Source organism: Phaethon aethereus (assembly GCF_964289735.1).
Source record: "Phaethon aethereus genome assembly, chromosome: 15".
NCBI classification, from domain to species: Eukaryota; Metazoa; Chordata; class Aves; order Phaethontiformes; family Phaethontidae; genus Phaethon; species Phaethon aethereus.
Genome location: NC_138591.1, coordinates 16662705 through 16686447, shown reverse-complemented (window position 1 = coordinate 16686447; position 23743 = coordinate 16662705). Strand labels below are relative to the sequence as shown.

At 45.0% G+C, this 23743-nt stretch overlaps 1 protein-coding gene across 1 annotated transcript; it reads left to right on the top strand.

Annotated features, from left to right (window-relative positions):
* Nucleotides 1-523: 523 nt before the first annotated feature.
* SLX4 (SLX4 structure-specific endonuclease subunit) lies at nucleotides 524-23029 on the top strand (the record flags this gene model as incomplete). Its single annotated transcript, XM_082006504.1, has 14 exons — nucleotides 524-893; nucleotides 2031-2294; nucleotides 3115-3289; nucleotides 5028-5243; nucleotides 6229-6446; nucleotides 7559-7872; nucleotides 9385-9664; nucleotides 11073-11161; nucleotides 14327-14473; nucleotides 16210-16379; nucleotides 17218-19670; nucleotides 20922-21024; nucleotides 21588-22070; nucleotides 22693-23029. The coding sequence occupies 14 exons, from the start codon at nucleotides 524-526 to the stop codon at nucleotides 23027-23029; spliced, it is 5619 nt and encodes a 1872-aa protein (XP_081862630.1).
* Between the last annotated feature and the right edge of the window lie 714 nt (nucleotides 23030-23743).

The window sequence follows — 23743 nt, the reverse complement described above, 5'->3', positions numbered from 1 at the left end:
TTCTAATCTTAGTATTTTATACAAATTCTCTCCTTCTTCAAGGTTCTACCCCAGCCCTGTCCAACAATGCATCTGCACATATCATCCTACATAATCACCTTTTTTTATTTCTTTATTTAAGGGCTTTATTAAGTGTCTTTCTGAAGCGCTGTAGCATATCACAAAGATCCCATGCATGCTCTGTATGAACTCAGGTGCTTAACTTATGATCTAGAGACCTCTGAAGAACCAACTTCTTGATGCATTATGTGTGAAAGCAAGTGGGGTCCTTGGAGAGAGAAGGTGCTCCACTAAATGGCTGTGAATTAAGTGTGGAAGAATGAACTGTCAGAACAGCAGAGAAGTGCCTGCTGTGTTGACCTCACTGAAATCTGGAGAATGGACATCTCTGAGGTGGTGGAAGGGAGTTGGTGAAAACTGCAGGTCACAGGGAATGCAAACCTGAACTGACTCTGGTATCTTCCCTTGCCCTCCCATCCTCACAGTGTCATTAGGCCACAGTGTTACTGGAACCTGCAGGCCAATGGATGAACAGGACAATGATTTTAAAGAGTTGTGGGCGAATATTTTGGGTAGAGCAAAGAAAAAAGCTGGGGATGCTGAGCCAGCGAAAAGGGCTCAGAACAGGTCAAAGAGCGCAGCAGCGAGAAGCAAATTAAGAAGAGGCAAAGCTGCTGCTAGGAGCCAAAACCATCATCACGTACCAGCAGTGAAGGAAGCAAACTTGCTTCAAGATTTAGATCCAAAGGAACAAACATTGGTGCACAAAGAAGATGGTGACGCTGTGGCCTGTAGTAGTGGTGAGACTGCACAAGGGGATGGAAGGAGAAACTCTTTCCCTGCCAGCCAGCCCAGTACAGTGGCCAGTGAGTGTAGCCAGAGGACTCTGACAGGTGAGTGAACCGAAATATTTCAAACAGAAAACAGGCTAGGACTGAAAAGACTCTGTAGCTCAGTGCACCTGGAGGGGACATATAGTAGTACTGATCGAAGCAGACTTGCGTCTTGTGTTTCCGTCTACACGTAGCTACTTAGGCTTACCCAGGGGTTTAACCTAGAAATGTGGGCTGTGCTGCAGGCAGGCAGAAGATGTCCTTCAGTGAGGTGAAGACTTGGTACAAAGTGATGTGTTAGAGAGTCATTATTCACTTTTTTTTGCAATATCAGAACTGAGAAAAACACCCTCAAATCATCTAGAAGCAAGCTTAGAATATATTGAGGTGCTTTTTCATCAAGTGAATCATTGTATTGTGAAATATATTGCCACTGGATGTTGTCAAGGCCAAAAATATAAACGAGTTAAGAAAGGTGTTGGATTAATTCATAAAGGATTAGTCCTTCGGTGGTTATTAAACATCATGGCCAGAATGTAGTCACCAGGGCAGGAAGGCCTCAAACTGATGAATAAGGTCAGCCCTTTCTTAAGTGTGTTGTGCTGACTGCGCTCAGAGACAAGATACTAGGCTGGCCAGATCTTTGGTCCCATCTTGCGTGCTGCCTGTATCCACAAGACACCTCAAGCAGAGCAGTGGTATGCTGAGGTGCTAGTCTGGCATTGCCTCTGCCTCCTGCATGTTACCATCTCTTTGGGAACTCCAAGTTCCTTCAGCTCAGAGCCTGAAAGTTCAAGTCATGGATAGGGTTTGGAGATCAGAGCGAAGAACAGTGGGAACCACAGGACACCCTGTGGTGGGAACACTGGGGAGAGCAGGGCTGTAGGGCTACCTTGCTTGTTGCTCTTGCTAGTGACCTTCAGGCAAGGCCTTCCTTAATATTCCTTCCTCTGAAAGGGATATAGAGGTATCTAAACTCCACTGTAGCACAGAAGCCTGACACTGTTGCTGTGATTATCAAGTATAAAGTCATGTAATAGCTAAGCAAATTGTTCACTTCTCCCTCTAAGAGTGGCTATTGCAAAACTGAGCCTGGCTTAGGCTGCTGTTGGGGACGGCTTCCAAGCAGCAATCTGGGCAGCTCAGCTATGTGTTTAAAACTGACTGGTAAAGCTCTGGTGTTTTCTCCCCATCTAGTAAATACTCTGAGTGACTGTTCCCAGACTACGTTATCCTTCCATCCTGCTACACAGCCAGGGACCTGCTCTTCACCCACCTCAAAGATACCGCCGCTCGCAGGGTCAAAAGTGCGGGTGGCAGAGCTGGTGGTGGAGAGAATGCAGCAGTTCAAGAGAGTGGCACCTGAGCAGCTAAAACATGGCACAGATGATAGCTTGCCAAAGCCTAGAGCCAGCAGGGATTTCCCAGACAAAAGCCAGGAGCAAAACCCACCAGAGAACGGTACGTTTCTCCCGTTAACTCTTGTACGTGCAGAAAGGTGCTGTGGGCTGGTTCGAATGGTTGCATGAGAAGCGGTCTGGATTCCTGGGCTTCGTTCCCAGCTAGCCTAGTGGCTCAGTGTGCAGCACTGAATAAATCTCTCCAGATCGCTGAGAAGACTTGCTTCCTCTATTGTTAAAGGACTATCCATGCTTTTCTCCCCGCTATTCTCTGAGGCTGATTTAACCTTATGCTCAGTTCTGGAGGGATAATTGTCTTCTTGGAAACAGGCTGAAATTCCAACAGGATCAGGGAACTGTCCCCTTCCCTTGGGACAGTGTTAGGCAGCTGTTAGGTAAATATGGCTCTTAGGTAGGCCGTGTTCTTTGGGAGATCTCCAAGCACTCTACAAAAATACTATGTTCTATGCAGATGAATTAAATTCGCAGCAGTTTTTCTCTCTTTTGGTTCTTTGTAAGTCAAGGCCCTGTTGGTTCTGTATGGACACGAAAATCTGCTGTGTTTTAATACGTGGTGTATAAGATCCCATATTCTCCCCAGAAACTTTTGCCAAAACTTACCCTTCATTTGGCTCTAACATGATATACTGTGAACGAGTTGCCACCTTCTGCTCCTCGGCTAGTGCAATCCCATAGCATTTAGAGAGTGCAGTTTGTACATTCCCTTGTCACAGATCAAAGGTGAAGATGCAAGAGCAAAGCTGCAATTTATTTTACGTGTCTAGTTTAATAAACTAATAATGACAAGTATAACGGCTCCACACCTTTCAATACTGGATTCTTAGTTTTCTAACTTAGATCATCTCTCCCTTCTTTGCCAGGTACCCACCATCTTCCATCCATGGAGCATGACGGTGCCCTGGCTTTGGCTCTTCAGCAGGAAACGAAAGAGGAAGCCCTGGCAAGCCTAGAAGATGCAGGCTTGTTTTTTTGTCAGATCTGCCAGAAGGATCTCTCAGCCATGAACACAACGCGACGAGAGCAGCATGTTAACAGGTGAAAGACCAGCGTGGTGTGTCGCTTCCGCATTCTCTCTCCCTAAGCTTCATAGGCTGCTTGCTCAGCTTAGCCATTACAGCACATGGTAGCAGGGGAATCTGCATAGTGAGATTGACCTTTATGGCTTGAATTAACAAGTCATTTTTATCTCAAAGCAGAGCTGACTGTCTGGCCTTGGAGAGCTTCTGCATGTGTGTGGTAAGGCCGATGCTGTTTTCATCAGTGGTGTGGTAGAGGGGCTGCGATTGTAAAGTTGCTACCAACATTAATGAGGACATACTACTGCAGATTTTGAGATCTGCCAATTTCAGTCAGCAAAGTAATGTTTGATCTATTTTGCCAAAAATTGTCTAAGGACATCTAGGATGTCACTGCGTATCTGAGCTGTTTGCTGAGGGAAAGGTGATACTGTTCAGGAGGATGATTAACTTACGCCATGGAGCTTTGACAATGAGAGTAGAGAGGCTAAGGGAAGGCATCCCTGCCTTCTCTTTTATCAGAATATGTCCAATTACATTGAAATTAGTGTCCTTAATTTAACAGTTTCCTTAGTGATAAATATCAAGTGCTGTTAATACACTATATACAGATAGCTCTTCATAAATTAAACGTCTCTGCTTCTCTGTTGAGAAAGTATGAGAAACAGCACATTTGAATGGCTTTAATTTCTTAATTCCAGCATTTTCAAGGGCAAGAGTAATTTGATTTGTCCAGTCCCACATCATGTTATTGAGCGGCTCGCATTCATTAGGGTTGTCTGCAGCTGCAGCTTTAGATGTGTTATTGCTGTTTCTGTCTCCAGCTATTTACTGCTGCTTAAGAGGACAGAGATTGTAAAACAGTGACAGTGTGTCAGAAATGCTTTTTTTGGAAATCAAGTCTGCTTTCTGAACTATTAAGCGTGTAATCATATGATGAGATTACAAGGTTATATTAGCAATGGATTTTTTGATAGCAGTTTTCATCACAAGGGGTAAGGCTGTGGATAAGGCTGTAGATGGATAGGTGCACTGGCAAACTGGTGATCACCAGTCCTAGTGCATCAGGTGAATGGTCTCTTACACAACCCTGTGTGTGTGTCATTACCTAGTTAGGGAGTGATTTTTATAACAGGTACAGCAGATCCAGGATTTCACACCCTGAATCTCTTTGGAGAGGACAGAAGAAGAACCATTAAAATTTTGTACATAGTTTTGGCCTACCAGAAATTGTTACAAATTCATTTCAACCAGCACCTTTTCTGTCACATAAAACACTGTCCTTGTCAAATGAGATAACTGACTTGAAAACAATTTCATTCTTGGCACCGCATGTGGTCATGCCTAAAAGTAGTAAGGACAAGAAGCAGTCCTGTTTCAGGTGAGGAAGACTTACCATTTCTCTGGTAGGGTGATTCTTTTTTTAACAGTGGTTTAGAAGTTAGCCAGAATGTTAGAGTGAATGCAGAAGGCGGGATTAGGTAGTGGACATGCAATGAAGTTAAAGAAGGTTATTACCTGCCCTTGCTTCTAGGTAACATGTTTTTAATCTGCCTCCTAGGCCGTAATCTCCATTTAACTGTTGCATGTCATATTCATCGCAGTGATGAGCACATAATTCTTGTTTCTTTAGGGGATATTTCTTTGTCGGTTACGGATATTACAGATGATTGTGCTTGCTTTTCTTTAATACAGTTTAAATCTTAGTGTGGACAGTTTTAAAGTCTTCAGAAGTAAGCTTTGCCATCATCTCATAGGTGTCTGGATGAGATGGAAGAAGCACAGATGTCATCCTCCAGCAAACCTCTGGTCCCTGAATGTCCCATCTGCGGGAAGCAGTTCCAAACCCTACAGAGCCGAGTCAGTCACTTGAAACGCTGTGCTGTCGAGATGGATGTTCCTCCTAAGCTGCTGCTTCAGGCAGTGCAGTTGCAGGTGTCCACGCTTGGTGATGCACCTCTTCAGTGTCCCAGGTAAGCTGGTGAAAAAAAAGATGCTGGTTACTTTCTTTAGCCTGAGAGACACTGAGCTTGTGCTCCTGGGGATGAACGGTAGAAGCAAGGCAGTCTCACAGGCTGGGTGGGCCCCAAGTCCAAAGAAGGTCAACCAGCGCCATGACCCAGTACCACATGAGGAGAGTGTGGTAGTTAGTTGGAGAAATCATCTTGCCTTCCTTCAGAAGTGGTCAGGTGGTGAATGATGTTAAAAGTCATCAGGCAGGAGCAAAACGGGGAGTAAATAATCTTACACTGGTTTGTCAGAAATATTTATGCTCTATGAGGTAATTATGCAGTAAATTTGAATGGTGTGTTTGAGCTTATTAAGCAAACCACATAGTACGAGCATGCAGTCTCTCCTGAGCATCTGTCGTGCCAATGCCTCAGCTCTTCGGCTTGTGGCTGTACTGGATATATGTGCTTTACACCCTGCGCCAAGGAGGAAACAGACGTGATGTTTTGAAATGTGCTCGGGGCAGAACTTCATCTGCTGCCTTGGATTCAGGCAGAGTCTTCAGAGTACAGCAAGTGGTGCCTGACTGAATTTGTAGAAGGGCTCATAAGTCCCTTTGTGCTGAGGAAGGACTGTTGCCTGTTCCCTGTGGAAGCAGAAGAGTGGGATGGCATTTTCTGGTGATCTTGGTTTTGCCCTACTTCAACTGTTTTTTTCCCCCTTGGTACAAAAAAGCATTCAAGGTAGAGATAGCAGATGTTTACATCAATGCTGCGTTCCTGTGCTTATCTTTTCAAAATAAGACTTGTTCTAAATTGCTGTAAATTCCATGGATGATAAGAAATCCTGTGCTCTCTGCTAGGGAAGAAAGTACTGAATAGTTTTTCATTATCCTGGATATGGGATTCTCTCTGAGCAAGTAGAGCGGCTGGTCTGGAGTGCTCAGTGTTTCTTGTCTCTGATCCAGTCACATTAACTTGGGCTTCCTGCTGCATTCTTATATTTCAGCAATCAACCAAGCAGGTCAAAGCGAAAAGGCTCCTCCTCCAAAGAGGACTCAAAGAAAATGCAGAAGAGGGCCAAAATGGAGACTAAGGATGAAGACTTGCTGGTTGCCATGGCAATGTCACGCTCTCTGTTGGAGCAAGAAAAGCAGGAACAAGCAAAATCAGTTACAAATGTGAAACCAGTGGCTGCTTTGCCAATCAAATGGAAGCCAGGATCAGGTATGTGTTAAAGCGAGTTAGTGTCAAAGGCTGTGTTACTGGAGGAGTAATGTAATACAGCCTGCTCTTTACTGAAACTTTCCTGTTGGGTGTAGGAGGGATGACAGCCCTGTTTCTGTTTTATTTAAACTGAGCTTCAACAATATGCGGTATCCACACACAGTCAAGAAAAGCTGCAGGATGTCTATGGGTTTTAGTGAAATGCCTTAGGAATCTCATGCTTGTTTTCATCGATTGATTGTTGTAAAATATTCCTAAGATAAGTTGTTGTTTTTTGTAAACTGTGGAAGTGAAAAGAAGTAACATGGAGAGATTATTGTTATTTTTCCTGCAGTAGATTTTTTTCCTATTCATCCTGCTGCAGCCTGGATTAATGCAGCTTTTTCAGCCTTATCTCTTATCTCTCTGTTTTCTTTCTGTAACAGACATATGTTATATAGGTGTATACTACATGCTGTTGAGCATCAGCTTCGCTATTTCAGTGTGCAAAAAGATTTAGAAAGGAAGACAACTGGCAGGGGAGAGCACCAAGTGCTGTGTGGAGGGGAGAGTTCACCCTGTGAGACTGCTCAGGTCTCCTCCTGCCAATAAGTAATGCCATTGGATTTGGGGTTGCCCATTAGTAAGATAAAAGTTGTTAAGACACAGGGTTTCCAAATGAAGTTATGCAGTGTTCGTGTGGGCTGTGGTTTGATATCATTGGTGAAAAGTACACAAGAAAAAGATTTGTTGGCCTTTTTATTCTCTCTTTTTTGGTGAAGCACTGGCATCTAGTTAAGTGCCGTACAGGCACTGTTCCATGGGTCCGGGAGGTAGACTGCATGGATATCAGTTGCCTCCATAATGATCAGCTTTTGTAGAGAGGTGACCACTCCCAACAGGCAGCAGAGCAGTGTGAGTAGCAGTCAGTCTTTTCTGGGGTTCATTTCTCCTATAAGGGTGATGTGAGGGTTTGGACTACTTGCAGAAATTGTTAAGAGTTGTGTTCAGCTTGTAGCTGCCTTTTGGTCATCACTGACTACAGCACGTGAAGGAGGTGGCGTGTTGAGCTCCTCTGCCCTATGTGTCCAGCTGTTTATTTATTTGAGTTCCTCTTCCTTTTCTTTTTAAAGAGAAAAAACGGCGTAAAAGAGGCCCAACTGCACCTCCACCATTACTACTTCAGGACCCAGAGAAGGCCCGCAAAAGGATCCAAGAGCGAGTAGCTATGCTGCTTGCAGAAGAGGTGGAATTCCCTCCCACACCTCAGCTTCCCACTAGTAGGATTTTGGAGGATGAATCTGGGAAAGCAACCTGGCTCTTGCCATTGCCCAAAACCAGGGAGTGCTTTTTATGGAATTTCAGTGCTCTGACAGAACCCTATGACCCTGAATCATTCTACACTGCTGAATTAACCCCTCCAATTGTACCTTGGAAGCCTGTGCAGGTGGGATGCTTTTTTGTCCTTGCTCTGATACTTGTGTGCCCTAGTTCACCTGCCCTGTAACCCTTCTGTTTCCTCACTTGATACTTACACAAGCGATGCCCTGCCTCTGCATACTCACTGCTCGTGCACTGTGGTCCCCTGGTCTTACACAGTTAGGTTTTATGATCTTGAACTTTCGTTCCTCTCTTTTGGAGAGAAGACTGAGGCTCATGTTACCATGTTATTCCTTGAGCTTTCAGAAAATACAACTGATGGGAGCAGAGAGTACTGAGTAGAGGGACCCCATCCTGGTCTTTTTGCCACTAGTTTGTCTGTGTTTGCAGCAGCCTGACTCTTGTTTTCCTTCTTGGCACTTTTCTCTGATTCTAATATGAGCTTTGCCCGTGTGTGGCACTCAGCAAGGATCTGGGTGAAAAGTTTAAACTGAAGACTGGTATTTGTCTTGTACAGAGAAGGTAGGAGCGCCTAGAGCTGTAAAGCAAAGTATTTGCACCTCAGGCTTTCCCTGTGCATCCTACTGCCTCTTGGTGCGTATGAGCTTTGATGCAGTTTTCAGTTCTACTGTTTCATTCCGTTTTTCATCTAGATCTCCTGCCTCTTTCAGTGCTCTGTATTTCTATAAAAAGTGCCTACAGAAGCAGACAAAGCTTTTTTAGTCTCATCACACACTTACTTGCTGAGAAGAAGGATATCACTTCTCTTCCTTCCCTCATTCTTTTCTTGAAGAATTGTTTGGTGCTTCTTTTCAAAAACTACTGTGCTATATAGGTGCTTTATTTAATACTTCTTCCCTCGTAAAAGCCCAGAGTTTTTCACTTGCTTATCACAGGCTAGGGCTGTAGTGGAGGGTCTCCATTCTATGAAGATTTTTGACCTTTTGTTTAAGCCAAAACCTGCCAGAGATTTTTAAAAATAAAAAGTAGAAAAACCTTTAAAATGATGGCAAGAGTGTGTTTTCCCATCTGATTCTTTCCATTCACAGAAATGGCTAAACCATTTTTACTTAGAAATAAACAAACAAAACTATTTTTATTGGGGAACAGAGACCAAACCTGGAAAATATGAGCTCCAAGGTGAAAGTTTGAATCAGTTACATCTAACTGCAAAAGCATTTCAGAACTCAGAACAGAAGCACCTGGAGAGCTTCATCTGTGACCGTTGCCAGGCGCTCCAACTATAATGAATATTTAGATGTTGGAGTGGGAGCATTTCCACCATCCTTTCTCCCTTCTTGGCAATTGCCTGCACAGACATGCTCCTGGAGAAACCTCTTTTTCTGCATTTTCTGTTGTAGTTTCCTTTCTTCTGTTCAGAGCTGTCTTTTCTCTGGAGAGTCCTTCATAAAACTGCAGAGAGCTTTTGCCTCAGAAGCCCTTGTACCTGGGGAATGCTCTGCAATCCTTCATTAGATGTTTCAAAAGTATGAAGTAGAGACTGTACTCTGAGTTTGGCAAATATATGCAAAAAGACCTAATTTATTGGTGTCTCCCCCCCCCCGCCTCTTTTGATCAGAATCATAAGCCAGAAAACCTGCCATCGGTGGGATCTGATCAGCCAAAAGTACCCCAGCAAATTCAGCCAGACCTCAGTTCTCATGAGCCCACTTGCCCAGAGGTTGGAGGTCAAACTTCTGATGAATGCAAGTCAGGCCCTGAAGGAGATGGGCAGTTTTTATCTCACAGCCAGAAGGATTTTCAGACCCTGCAGGACCTAGTGGAGTTGGCCAGGGAAGGACTTACCCTCACGCAGTGGAACCTTGATGTTGACCACGTTCAGGCAGCAAAGCAGCCAGGTAAGTTCTGGCAGCTTCGTGAGCCCTGGCCCCAGTCACTTCAGCTACACACAGCCAGGCTTGGGCTGTGCTAATTTTGGAGAGCCAGGACAGAACCCACGGGCTATTGTTGTTGGTCAAAGAGGTGATGTTGTGGGGGGATATTTTTCTGCAGTAAGCTTTAGATACAATCAAGCTGACGTTTCTGAATTTCAGATTCATAAATCCTAGAGAACTCCTGGACAGCAGAGACTAAATTTTATTTTAAAATTCCCTTAAAGATATCAAAGTATTTTCTGCCAGGCATGTTCAGCAGCTGAGCCAAAATGCTCATCCCAGGCATTTGGACAATCTTTCTGTTATGTGCACTGTCTTTTCAGGTCTTGAGACAATTGGGTGAAAGAGAAGTGCAAGAGGGATGGTTTTATCTTGGTACATTGATACGTAAAGCTGAAGTTTATCTGTACCTATACAGGGTTGAAAAAATACAACAGCTAGAATTCCTGTATGGGTGACTTTCTAACCTTCCTAGTCATATTTGCATGTGGTGCACAACTGCACGTTTCAAGGTCAGTGATATCCCTTAAAATGGCCTGGCTATTCAGCAGACTGTATTGTGCCTCCTGTTCACCTGTGAAAGAGAACATGGCTGCTAAGTTCACCTATCTGTGTTTTCACTTGGGCGTAATGTTCCTCACTTCCCCTGCTAAACTGTAGCAAATGATTGCTGGTCTTATAAAAGTACTCCTGGCACTTCAGTGAAGATCTAGCTTCCTGGGTGAGGGAAATAAATTATGCACGAAAATATATATTGTGTGTGTAAAGGAGACCAGGTGGAGAAAAAGCACTGTGCAGACACCAATGCAGCAGAACCCATTTCTGAAGACATTAATTCTTTCTGTTGCTCCACATACTGTTCTGTGCAATCTGTAGACTACCACAGTGCTCAGGCTGTGCGAAACTCTGATTTCACTGGCTGCATCTGAGCACTAGGGCCCACGAGCATTTTCTCTAGGTTGAAACATGGATCTAAGATGCATTCTGCTTGTCTGCTAGGATGAGACCATGGCATGTCCCATCCCACTCTGTGTCCTAATTTTTTTCCCACTGGAGAACTGAGACATGAAAGCACAGAAGCATGCTGCACTCTGCAGTCCCTCCATCTGGATGATTATGGCACACACAGATCTGCAGTAGATTGGTGCTGCTTGTGGCTGAACAGTACTCGGGTACCCACAGCCTGTCACAGCCCAGAGCCAAACCCTCCAATAAAGGCATGAGGGAGAGGGTGAGCCTTCAACTTGGTCAGGCTGGTTATAGCAGCTATCTCGGGGAGCTCTCATGGCAGGGATCCCCTTAGGAGTTCTTATATCACTCTGGCTCACAAAGAAGTTGTACGTGATTAGTGATGTGCTTTTTCTTCTTTGAGGAAAAGAACTGACTTCCAGTGATACTCCACATAGTGGATTTGTCCCTCCATCCAAAGAGAAGAGCCTCCTGACGAGCCACTGTAAAAGAGTAAGGACAACCCTTTTTTTTCCACTTTTTTTTGTATTTGTTTATCACTGTAAAAAAAAAAGCTATTGCATTTGTGCAATTCACAGAAGTATGAAATATTTCCCATTCATTCCCAGAGAAACCAAGAGGTGCTTAAGGTTCACAGTCACTCAAGAATCACATTGGACACAGGTGAGATCAGCACACGTGGTGCTATTTCCCTGATGCCCACAAGCAGGCCTATGGATTTTTCAGTACTTGTCCTACCTGATGAGAGAGATGATTTAAAATGACAGGAAGCATAAGGCAAATCTGTGCATAGATTATATAAAGAGAACCAGGTTAAACAGTTATGTTATAGCACTAAGAGTGTTTGCGAATAGGAACTAGGGGTGCAGCTGCACCATGTTAGGCAGTACTCTACTTTAATGCCCAAGCTATCCAAGAGAAAATTGGCTGCAGCCCAGGTGAGACAGGGCTGCCTGGTGCTTCCTCCAGGCTCACACACGTAGCTGCTGCGGGTGGTTCTGAATGGAGCTGTTCCTCTCCTGTCACCTTCCTCTCCGTGCTGTGCTTTGCAGTGGAAGAGAAAATTCTTGCAAGGACTGGCTGACTCACACTAAATTCTCTCATCTGGCATAAAAGCCTAATAGATGAGGTGGAACGTTGTGAGATCTGTGGGAGATGAGCACTTTTTAAAACTTCTCATTAGGAGCAAAAAGGCTTAGTATAGAAAGTCCCCAGTTGCAGGAACACATATCAGAGGATCTAGCTTGAAAATCAATGTGTTCTCTATGGTGACTAGGTGAAGACTGCAGGCCAGTAACTCACGAATTTTTTTTTTTTTTTTAATCAAGCCAGTAATGTTCTGTAGATGACATCTTACCCCAGATACATCAGCACTTTCCCCCATGGATGTATAATCAGTTTTCTTCAATTGACATGCATATAAACTAAACCTCATTCATTCTTACCAAGGACATCCACCTTATCCGGTGAAACTTATTATCTTTGGTTTGATAATAAATAATCAAGCCATGAAAGCTAGTACCTTTTGGTGCTAGATAAATTTTGATGCCCTGACAATGCACTTTCATAGTGTGCTTATAGAATTAAGGTACTTCTAAAAGGAGACAATTCTTTGAGGTGGGAATCAGTATTGAACTCGAGCATCCCAGCTACTTGTTACAGAAACTCTAGATATTCTTTGGGGGTATTAAAAAAAAAAAGTAATCCTCAGCAGGAAAAAACATTTTGTTTTATAAGCTTCTGAGTCTATTAAATCAGAGCCCTTTAGCAATACAGAAGCTATTCTGATAATGTTGAAACTCAGTTGCTACTAGAAAAACCAGTATGATCATTTTTTCAGATTTAGTTTGATTCCATGATAGTTTTCCTGAGCAAATGAAGTGTCGCTGAAGAATTGGGTTGCCAGTGGGAGAGATTTGTGCTTTATATGTGCACAGGCAGAGTGTAACCATGTAGAGCAAATACCGCCATTGCATTGGTAACACATCCCCCCACCCACGCTTAAGACCCTTGTCACATCTGTGGAGTCCAGTCTAGCTGGTCTCCTCAGTAGGAGAGAGTGTTCCAGTGTGTTCTCCAACAGGAACACATAGTCACTCAGAGCTGTCTTCAGACTAGTCTGTTTGCTTTGCACAGAGGATGGTGCAGCTAGGAGGTTTCTAACCTTATTTAATTTCCCCATTCTTGAGTCATAATTTTAGCATCAGCAGGAAAGCTGTTCCGGGCTTGCTGCCTGGAACGTAGCATCAGGAGTCTGTGTTTGCTGGCTTCCTGAGGTACTGTCTTGCAGGTATCCTACCTGCCAAGAATAAGAAAGCAAGAAACATCAGGTTAGTTTCCAGACTGAGCTTCCTGTCTTCCCCTTGGAGATCAGTCCACACCACTGCCACGACACGCAGAGTCTTCTCTAGCCCACCTATGAAGGCCTGGAAAAAGTGTTCCCAGTGTGTGCTGCTGTTTTAGTGCTAATTAGTGTTGGCTGCCCGCAAACACATGCTGGAGCGAGTAGAAAGGTTGGGTTTCCACAGTCCACTGCTAATGTAGAAACCTGCTAATAAAATAAGGAGCTGTGTTGTTCCAGGTGGAACTGCATTTCATGCAGATGTTCACTGGAATAAAACTTGCAGTTCCTCAACTCCAACAGTAGGTTTGAAAAGCACAAAGTCAATGATCAGTGCGTTAACTGTAAACTGGTTTCCACTTACAGTCAGACAGCCTCTCAACTGTGAGCTGGGGGTATTTCACACTTCTCGAAGCACTGGCCACCTCCAGAGCTGCAACACTTGTCTAGAGGGATCTGAGTCTTTAGAAGATTGCCTGGGGTGGGTTTGTACTGCGAGCAGCTCCAGAGCAGGAACAGAGCGTTCATCATTGCTGTCTTTGGCAGCACACCCCAGGCCCGTCCTTACCGTCACCAGGAACCCGTCACAGGTAGCTCAGGCAGCCAGCCCTCCCCAAAATTCCAGTGAGCATTTCTAGAATGATAATAGAAATTATGTTTCTTTTTTTATAATTGAGTGGACTTTTCAGAAGGGGTTTCAGTGACATGCATGTAGATTCCTCCAAACTAGATACCTACATCAGTTTTATTCTATGTGGGCCCCTTGTGCGGAGCTGCTCTTCTCAGCTGTCATTGCCAGACAGTGAACGAGAGAAGAAAGGCTCATTACCCCATCCCTGAGTCATCCTCTTACTCTAATTATAGTGAATTGAGTTCAAGTCCATCAAAGTGGAAATTACAGTTTCCTAAAAATGTGGTGGAAGGCAGCAGATCAAGAGGCCAACTGTAGGCAGTGGCTAGACCACATCAGGAAGTGCTGTGGTGAAAATCTGAGGGTGATAATGTGCTGTAATACAAGGCAGAACAAGTACAGTAGAATACAACACGACTGCCCTTTCTTTATAATTGCTACGCTGTGAAAAAGTGGAGGAAAACAAAGCCAGAAATATCTCTTAGACTTGTCTGCTTCTTTGTTGTACAGAAGACCTTAAGTTGATAATGCTGATGATTGTCTTCAGGCGGCAAAGGCAGTGTATGCAGACTGGGGCCCACAGAACATCAGTGCTGATAAACTGGATTATTCCCTTCTTATTTTTCAGGGAAATGTTTGATGGCTGTAATGCAGCTTCTGGTTTTGAGTTCTTTCTGTGTTCTAGTCCTCTCTCAGGTTGCTGGCCGAAGATTTCAGTGCAATGGTCAACAACCCCCACTTAAGTGATGTTCAGTTCCAGGTGGACTCCGGGGAAGTCCTTTATGCCCACATGTTTGTGTTGTATGCACGGTGTCCACAGGCCATTCAAGTTGTAAGTACTGCTGACATACCTTCCGCTTCAGGAAAGCCCAGACTGCCCACACCTAGTATCGGTTAATGCGACAGAATCAGCACAGAGCGCTGCTGGGCATGTGGGCAAGAGTTTCTGGAGCTGCAGTGGTTTTGCAGCTTAGGAAACCAGAATCTTGACAAAGTGATGGGAAATGTGGTACTTTATCTGGGCAGATTATGGGGAGGCAAGGATCCTTCCTTGCATTCTGCCCATGAGCAATGGGAGAAGCTTCCTAAGTGCTTTTTGCCCTTGAATTTTTGTAGCTGTGCAAGTGCAGACTGCCTTGTCCATCTTGGTGTGTCCTGCCTGTCACCCAGGCTGGGAAGCTTGAGTGTGGAGTAGAGAAATTCTGGGAAGTACTTGAAAATAACCTACACAGAGGTTTTGTCACTCTCAGGAGCTGCTTTGGAGGTAGCTGTACTGAACTGTGCTTTTTGCAAGGCTAGTGAAGTTGTTCTTATGTTCCCAGAAGCATTTTGGGTTGAATAGTTCCCAGCCTGCTCCTATGCAGACTCCTGTCAGGACAGTGAAAGGCCTAAGATTTGAACTCTGCTATTTCACAGAGCTGTCACTGGTCCATGCAGCCAGCTCCCTAACAAAGGAGGCTTTCTTTAAAGCTGCCCTTTTGGAAACAGTGGAATTAGTTTTATCCTCTTGCATGTACTTTCCAACCAAGGTGACTCGGGCCATTTCTAAGAGGTCCGTGAAAGCTCGGGGAGGGGAAGCAAGTTCGTATATGTCATACAGCAGCTCTAATGTGAAATTTCATAAGGGATCTTCACAGCCACTAGCAAATGTGTGTGTGCCCACAAATCAAAGGACTTTAAAAGCCACTGGGTTAGCCAGGTTCTCTTCTTATTTCCCTATAACTCTGCCTTGGCTTCAGCATTCCCATCTGCTGTTTTCATGGGCAGGAATCATTTGTGGGGGTAGAGTTGTGGGATTGGCCCCCTGCTGTATTTTTGATTCCTGCAGAGTGTTGTTTTCCTGTAAGTCCCCACCTGCAGAGCAGCGTTTTATTTTCTGTATGGATGAGGGAGTACGCTTCTTTGTCAAAGATTTTGGATAAGAAGGAGACAGTAATTAATCAGAGATGACTTCGGAGCTCGTGTTTTCTGTTGCATGGCATCCCCTAACTTTGGAGAGAGTTTCAGATAGCACAATTCGTGATTTGGCTGCAAAGGAAGTAAGACCTTACTGAACTGGAGATGCATTTTCACCAAAACTGAGATCAAGTTGGACCCACACAGATGAAGGTCGAGTTCAGTGGAGTAGGATTTTGTATGGTGTCTCTTTTCCTATGGGACACCAGGAGAACTAGAGTTTTGGCAGTGCATCAAGAGTAGGTAAATTCAAAACAGATCAGAGGAAGCTCGCTTGTAGAGAGATGTAGGTAACTCTGGAAATTGTGCTCTGGGAAGTAATTTGATCCTAAGACTAACTGGAGAACTCTAAGACTGTCTTTTGTATGTGTGACTAAAACAATGAGTAGTCATACTTCATCCCAGCTAACAGCTGTAGGGTCGGGAAGGAAATAGCCTGTTCCATACGAAGCTCTGCATAACTGGTCATCTTAGCTTCCCTCTGAGGCATCAGGTCCTGGTCTCAGAATAAGACTTTGGCAAATGAAAGGAGTAAGCTGATAGGAACGAGAACATCGGTGTTGCGGTTCCTTTACCAACAAGTGGACTTTGTTTGCTTTCCCCCCACCCCAGGTTCACAGCCAAGGGTTCTTAGTGGAGGAGGATGGGAATGCACAGACACACCGTGTGCTGCTGAGTGACGTGACAGGAGAAGCGGTGTGTGCATTCCTGCGATACCTTTATGCTGCTAATGCTGACATCACTGCTGGGCTGCTGCCCCAGGTTGGGGCTCTGGCTGCCAGGTTTGTATCATGAGCCTGTTTTGGATCCCTTCATGCTCTCAGTCACGCAGACCCCAACCTGATATCTTCTGTTGCAGTTTTAATGGCTTACAAATTCCATAGTCCTCTGTTTACATCTTAAATGAAACTTGCACGTAAAAACATCCCACCCTCATATCTTCTGTGAGTTTCTCTTCAGATTGTATCTGTGTGATTTTCTATGTTCAGTATTATGCTTAGCAGACTTTTGCCAAGAGTTTTGTCTCAGGATGTTTATTGACAGCTGATGTTGATGAAGATAAGCATCTCTTCTATATCTGATTGCCAAAGCATTGCACTAGCGATGCACGTAATCTGAACAACACTTGCAGAATGTATTGGATGCTTAGAACTCTAATGTGTTGTGTCAGCAACACTCTTGGTCGTGATTCTAGGCGTGCACTAAGTAAAGAGCTTGAAATAGGAGCAGTTGCTGAAATATGGTTGGGTCTTGCCAAAACATATGTACAGAGGTGCCCTGTCACTCCAAAAAGCCATGAAGCTTGCTCATAACAGACATTATCCAGCCCCAGCCGTTCCATGGGGCTCTCACCAGTGCAAATGGCAGAGGGCTTTTAGTGTAGTCATATAGCTGTTAAGTCTCAAACATAAAAAAGGAAGAGTGAGCCTTATGCTTTCATGTGAGTGACACCTAGAAAGGGGAATTACAAATTTTAGGAGTATACTGGATCTTGGACGTCTTAGGAAACCAGCATCCTCATGCAAATTCTTTACAAGGCTCACAAGAGTGATCAGGCAGCCAAACAGTGAAGAAATACTGACGGAGGAAAATACTAACATTACTATTATATCCTTGCAGGTTTGGTGTGAGGGAACTGATGGCAGAGTGTGAAAACAACACTGGAGAGAGTCAGGTGTCTTCTGGAGTGGATTCAGAAGATGATCTTATCTCTGTAAGGGATGACAAAGATTGTGAGGACAGAGCTGAGAACTTCCAAGACCTCTTGAAGTCAGTGTGGGTGGGTGAAGATGAGGAAGAAGTAGCTATGCTGAACCATGAATGCCAGAAAGAAGATGACAATGGGGTGGGTGAACAGGAGCTGGAGGAGATCTACGAGTTTGCTGCAACTCAGAGAAAGATGGTTCAAGGTGAAACAGAGGTGAGCAGGCGAACAGACTGCAGCAGCTGCAGTCATACTGAGGCAGCCCAAGGTACAAACCAGCAAACTGAGGAGGAAGAGGTAAAGAGATCTGAATCTGCTTCAGTAAGCAACAACTTCAAAGATTTCAGGGATGACAATGATGTGGAAAGATCTAAGTGTGACTCGTCTCCACAAGAGAAAATGCAGAATATAAATAGGTGTGAGAGTGTGAATGCTCCACAGACCATTTTTGTGCCTCACCACACTGAGCTTCAAAAATGGGACATAGCATCCCATGGTGCCACTGCTAATGAAGGAGAGACCGTTAGGAGATATGAGTGTGATTCCAAGTCATCTCAGGTCTCACATGATGGGGCAGATCAAGGTGAAAAACAGTTTCCTAGCTTCCACGGTGATACCAATATGAAAAGTTATGAACGCTTGGTTTCTGCAACTCGGGAAGATTACTGTGAGCCTTCCCCGATGAAAGAAGTTATCAGAGAATCAGGAAAGGCTCCTAGTGAAAAACATATTGATCTTAATGATTCACTTCTGTACAGCAAGTCACAAAAAGACCTCTCTCCATGTAGGAATGGTTTTTACAGGAGTCCTCCTCCCAGACCTTATGTTGCCCTTTTTCCTGCTGTTGGCTCTTCACCTGCATCTCCAAAATCAGAGAGAAAGTTCACCAGCGAACATGGGTCAGCACCAAAGCAAAGCAAAAAGGAAAAATCATTGCCATCTGATGAAATACCCTTTCAGAAAGCCAACGAGCTGGATACTGCATCAAGAAACGACAACACAATTTCTCCAGCAGAGCTTCCCGACGTTGATTTAAACAAGCATACGTATGTCGCAGTGTTGACATCACCAGTCATCAGAACTCAGGATGCTGCAGCTCAGGGGAACAAGGAGGGTGATGTTATTGTTTTATCTTCTGATGATGAAATGGAGTTACAGCAAGACAAGAAGTCACCAGAGTCAGACTCTGCTCTGAAGAAAATGGAAATCCCTGGGCAACTGAAATGTACAAACATAGAACCAGGTCCTGAGATACCAAAACTTGAACATAACTCCTCAGTCACTGAAACAGAGCAGAGATCTGCCCAGGTCTCACGTGGCAGTACAGATACAGTGCATGTAAGTAATGATGTACGGATGTCTCCCAAATTGCCTCTCAGCAGACAAACAGATTCTTGTACAGAGGGCAGACAGACTCCAAACCTGAGCCCTGAAAAAAGGCTTGGTCATGAAATGTCTTCAGGTACAGACAGCTCCTGGCTAGTGCCAGACACACCAGTTCTGAGCAAAAGCAGAAGTTTCTCAACACAGACTCCGGTCACAAGTATTAATTCTTTGAAGAGTCCAGCATCTAAACTCAGCACAAAGAACTTAGCAGCAGGTAATAGTAACCATGAAATGGCTGGAAATTTAATAAAAGTTCATGAAACAACATGGTCAGACAAACATTTGCCTGTGGAGACCTCAGTCAGTAAAAGGAGCCCTTCAAGCAGCCCACCAGCAGGACCATTTTCCAACAACTCCCCACCAGTTTCTCCAGGGGATCCAGTTGTCCTCTCCCCTGGCCACACCAACATAAAAAGCAAATGTGCCGAGATCCCATTTTTAGCCAAACCTGTGCCTCCGTGCCATGAGCAGTCGTTGGAAGATAAAACAAATATCAGTGTGGTTGAGATAGAGGACAGTGAAAAGGAAATAACTCTGCCTTCTTTGAGTAGTAGTGTCTTGCTTTGTGATGAGCCCCCAATCCCCTTTGATGACTGTTGGCATGTTGAATATCTGTCACCAGTCAGAGGTAACAGCCAGGACTCCAACCAGGTCAGCCGTGCAAAGACCAGCACTGCCAGCAGCCCCAAACCTGACTCTTGGCATGACCAGTGGGAGAGCCCAGTCCACACACAGGAAATTAAGGGCAGTACCCCTCTTCGAGGAAGTCCTGTTGGCAAAAGAACAACTTTGCTCTGTCTTGAAAGGAGTCCTATTGAGGCATGTTCATCAGTGGGCAGTAGACCGAGTTACCTGAATTCCAAAATCTGGGATGACTGGAATGGAGAAGAGGAAGAAGATGAATTTCCGAAGATGCTTCCTCTGTCTCAGAGGTTGTCAGCTGCAGCGGGTGCCTGTCAGACAGATCCTGTAAAGACTCCTGGTGAGATCTTGTATTGATCCTAGATTTATTGGACTAGGTTAAATTGTTTTCATTTTAAGTGGTCATCTCACCCCTTGATACTTGATACAGCCCTTGTTCACTTGATACATTGAAAACGTCTTTTGCCCTTGTGATCTGAAGTAGTTGTCAGGGCCAGGCACAAAGGTGGTACAATCATCTCCTGATGTGGGAGAGAACATAACATACCTAAATGTGGGATTCCTGGAGCGTAGTCACTTGTGTTCCGTTCACACTGGTTCTTTGATAGTGGTGGTACTCCTTGCAGAAGCTATGGGTACCTGGAGGGAAAAAAAATAACCGAAACAGAACAAAAAAAAAGCCTTCATCTTGCATGCTAGTGGATATTTGTTCCCAGTAGTAGTGCGTGCTCTGTGCAGTCTTTTGCTTTTCACACAGTCGTGAAGCAATGCTTGTGCCAACACGCACAGGGACATCAGGTAAGCAATGCACTCAGTGGCACGGGTGCAGAGGGTTTCCTTGCCTTGAGGCTAGTGGGGGGAGGGTGCCTATCCCTGCCCATGCCTAGGATTCATGCAAAGGCTTCCCTGCAAAACTCTACTGATACAGTACTGTCTTGTGCTGCCTCTGTGTGCTGGTTCTGGGCCCTTGCAACAGACCTCTGTGTTCCCAGCACATATTCTTGAGTGGTTCCTTCCATCTAAGGCCAGTACTTGATCTCCTATTATCTAATTAAATATATTATTAATTATGCCATACTAAGTGATTAGTTTAATGGGTGTTTAGAACACAACATGTCAGACTGACTGTGCTTCACAGGATCAGTAAATTGGTATCATTAAATCAGTATCTAACTCAGGACCCCAGGAGCTTGACTTGCTCAGGTTTCTTCTGCATCAAGTCCCTATTATGAACTTTCCTTCCTGGGAGAAGAACTACTTCACAGAATTCAGTAAACATGTTTTTTTAACTGCCTTGTAAACATTGCCTGTTCTAACAAAACCCTGAATGGGCTTCGTATTCAGACATGACATATGTCTTAATGAAAATTGTTTTCTGATTTAAAGTCAATAAAAACCAAGTATCCCAGTTCAGGGAAAAAAAAAAGTCTTGACTGTTCTGTCCAACATGAAGCTGAGTTTGTAGAAAAGTAGTGCTACTGAAACAATTATTATATAGTATTAGAGTATCTGCCTCTAAGAGGGGAAGGTATCAGCCATTTTAAGTCCTTTCTGTACTAATTCTGATCATGGTAATTTCATTCTGCTGCAGATCCATCCTGTCAGGAGAACGACAAGCCTCCCAGCACTCCGATGACACCAATGCCATCTTACTCCATGATGGAGACCCCACAGCTGAAGAAGGAGTTGAGCAGGTTAGCATTACATCCGCGAGTACATCTCCTTATGAGCTTGCTGGCAGGTAGTGTGAAAGCAAGCTCCTGGGCTGAAAGGGAAACCTTGGTGAAGCTCCGGTCAGTGTTTTTTGAGGTCACGTCACACTGTTCCAACTGACCACTGGACTTCTTGGCCTGAGCACCTTCCTGAGCTGTGACAGTGGAAGGCGCAGCATTATCTTTAAAAAAGGAGGCTTATAAGAAAGACGAGGACAGACACTTGAGCAGGGCCTGTAGCGACAGGAGAAGGGGTAACGGTTTTAAACTTAAAAGAGAGTAGATTCAGACTAGATCTAAGGAAGAAATTTTTCACAATGAGGGTGGTGAAACTGTCCTACAAGTTGCCCAGAGAGGTGGTCAATGCCCCATCCCTGGAAACATTCCAGGTCAGGTTGGACAGGGCTCTGAGCAACCTGGTCTAGTTGAAGATGTCCCTGCTTATTGCAGGGGGTTTGGACTAGATGGCCTTGAAAGGTCCCTTCCAACCCAAACCATTCTATGAGTCTACAATCTTAACCTAAGCCCCCACCTTTCTATTTCAGATTTGGAGTTCGTGCTCTCCCAAAACGCCAGATGGTGTTGAAGCTGAAGGAGATATTCCAGTATACTCACCAGGACATGGACTCTGACTTTGAGGATGAAATCCCATCTTCCCAGCCTCCCCTGCAGAAGTCCCCAGCCAAACACTCTAGGCAATCAAAGGCAGACCAGGCTGCAGGTGGAAAGCGTGCCAAAGCCTCGAGGGCTGCAGGCAAAAGGAAGCAAGTTGCTACAGCTTCTTCAGTGCTCCCTGTGGGGAGAGCTGATGATGACCTTGTTGGATCCCGAGAAAAAGACTGTGCAGCACCAAAGGAGGGAACTAAAATGACACATCACCCAGAAGGAGCCAAAAAGCAGAAAATGGCATCTGTGTCTCCAGAGAGATGGTCTCTGGCAGCTGATGGTGAGGAACCAGTGCTCTCAGCATCTCAGGAGTCTGCAGTTTCTTCAGTGGATGGAAGCGACATCTCTTTTGGTTCACAGAGGTAAGGGAACAAAACACTAAACAAAACAGTCAATGGTGCAGGCCACAGATGAGCTAGGAACATGGCAAAGAAAGAGGTGAGCGTCCATGTGTCCTACAGTGGCCCTGCCACCTCCTTGGGCATTTAATTTGAAGGTCAACACACTCCCACAAAAGAAATAGGCTTTGGGGTTTTCAGTCTTAATTCCCAGTGAACTATTCTCAGCACACAAAAGTGCTCGTGACGGCATATGGGCAAGGCCCAAATCTGGCATGCCTGGTCTCTGCAAGTTAGAGCAACAGGGAGCACTCATGTTGACCGAGAGCCTGCATAGGGAGAGGACGGTACAGCAGTGCTTGTCAGGGGCTGCCACAGTATGGGCTCTGAGCAGTAGGTGCTATGGGTCAGGAGCAAGGAATGCCGAGCAGCTCCGCAGCTGAGCGAGCAGGACCAGTGCCGTCGTGGCTGGGATGGGGAAGTTTACAGATCATGTGCCATGTTCTGCTTTGCTTATTTTGTGGGTGCCAGTATTGGAGAGCCTGTGATCCTACAGAGGATGGTCACAAGGGCTGGCCACCAAGCACTTGAGGAGCTCTGGTCCTGCCCTTGATGGCCTGTTCTTCCTCCTTGATCTTGCTTTTAGTTCTTTCATGAATGGATTTGAAGCCTGTGCTTTTGCATCCGAAGAGGAGGAAGAGGAGCTTCCAGCATCTCAGGCAGCAGCTCGGGAAGAAGATAAGCTGGAGGCAGTAAGGTGCTACATCCGTTCAAACACAGCCCTGTACCACAAGATTCTCTTCTATGAGCCAATTGAGCTGGCTGTGCTGCACACAGAGCTGAAACAGAACGGCATTAAAATTTCCAAGGCGAAGCTGCTGGACTTTTTAGATGCTCACTGTATCACATTTACCACAGCTGGAGCCCGGAAAGAGAAGGAACAGAAAAGAAAGGGGAACAAAAAACAGAGGAGACGATACTGAATGTAGCCCGTGCCTCCATCCTGAAAATTTTGTACATGGAGGCCTTCCTGATAAGCTGCAAACCCCGTTCCAGGCTGGTGCTAGCAGTGGTGCTGTGATCGGTGTGTGCACTGCTCCTCCTTGTGGCCTGCTGTTCAGATGACATGCTGGAGAATGGCTGACAAATTGCACAAAGTCCTCCAGTCGCTGTCCTGCCTTCAGCATGCAGGTCATCTGGAGCCTCTTCCCCCCCGCCCCACCCGTTTTCTTCCTGTGCCATTACTTTTCTTTCCATTTTTCTAGTAGGTTTAGGGTCCCCAACTTTTCTTCCTGATGGCACTTCTCCCAGTGACACTTGCCAAGACCTTTTCCCTGGCCTTGGGCTGTGAAATGCATCACGCTTCCCGTTCAGTATTCTGCAGAATAACCCACCTGCAAGAAACCCCTCCCCTTTTCCCTGTGTTAAAGCACTGAATGTTTAGACCCTGGTGACTTCAGTCTTCATTTCTTCAGCATATGACTGCCCTGCTGATTGTTAAGGCAGGGAGCATTGTAGAAATACAATGCCTTTCTTCTGTCCTTGATTCAATTTGCAATCTCTGGTAAAACTCCTAAAGCTGTGTTTGTTAAATGGCTGCAAAACAGCAGAGGTGTTCCTCTGGTCTCTTTGTGATGGGTCCCAAAAGTGCCCTCTGACCCCAGATGTCATGGGAAAGCCCTTGAGAGTCGAACATT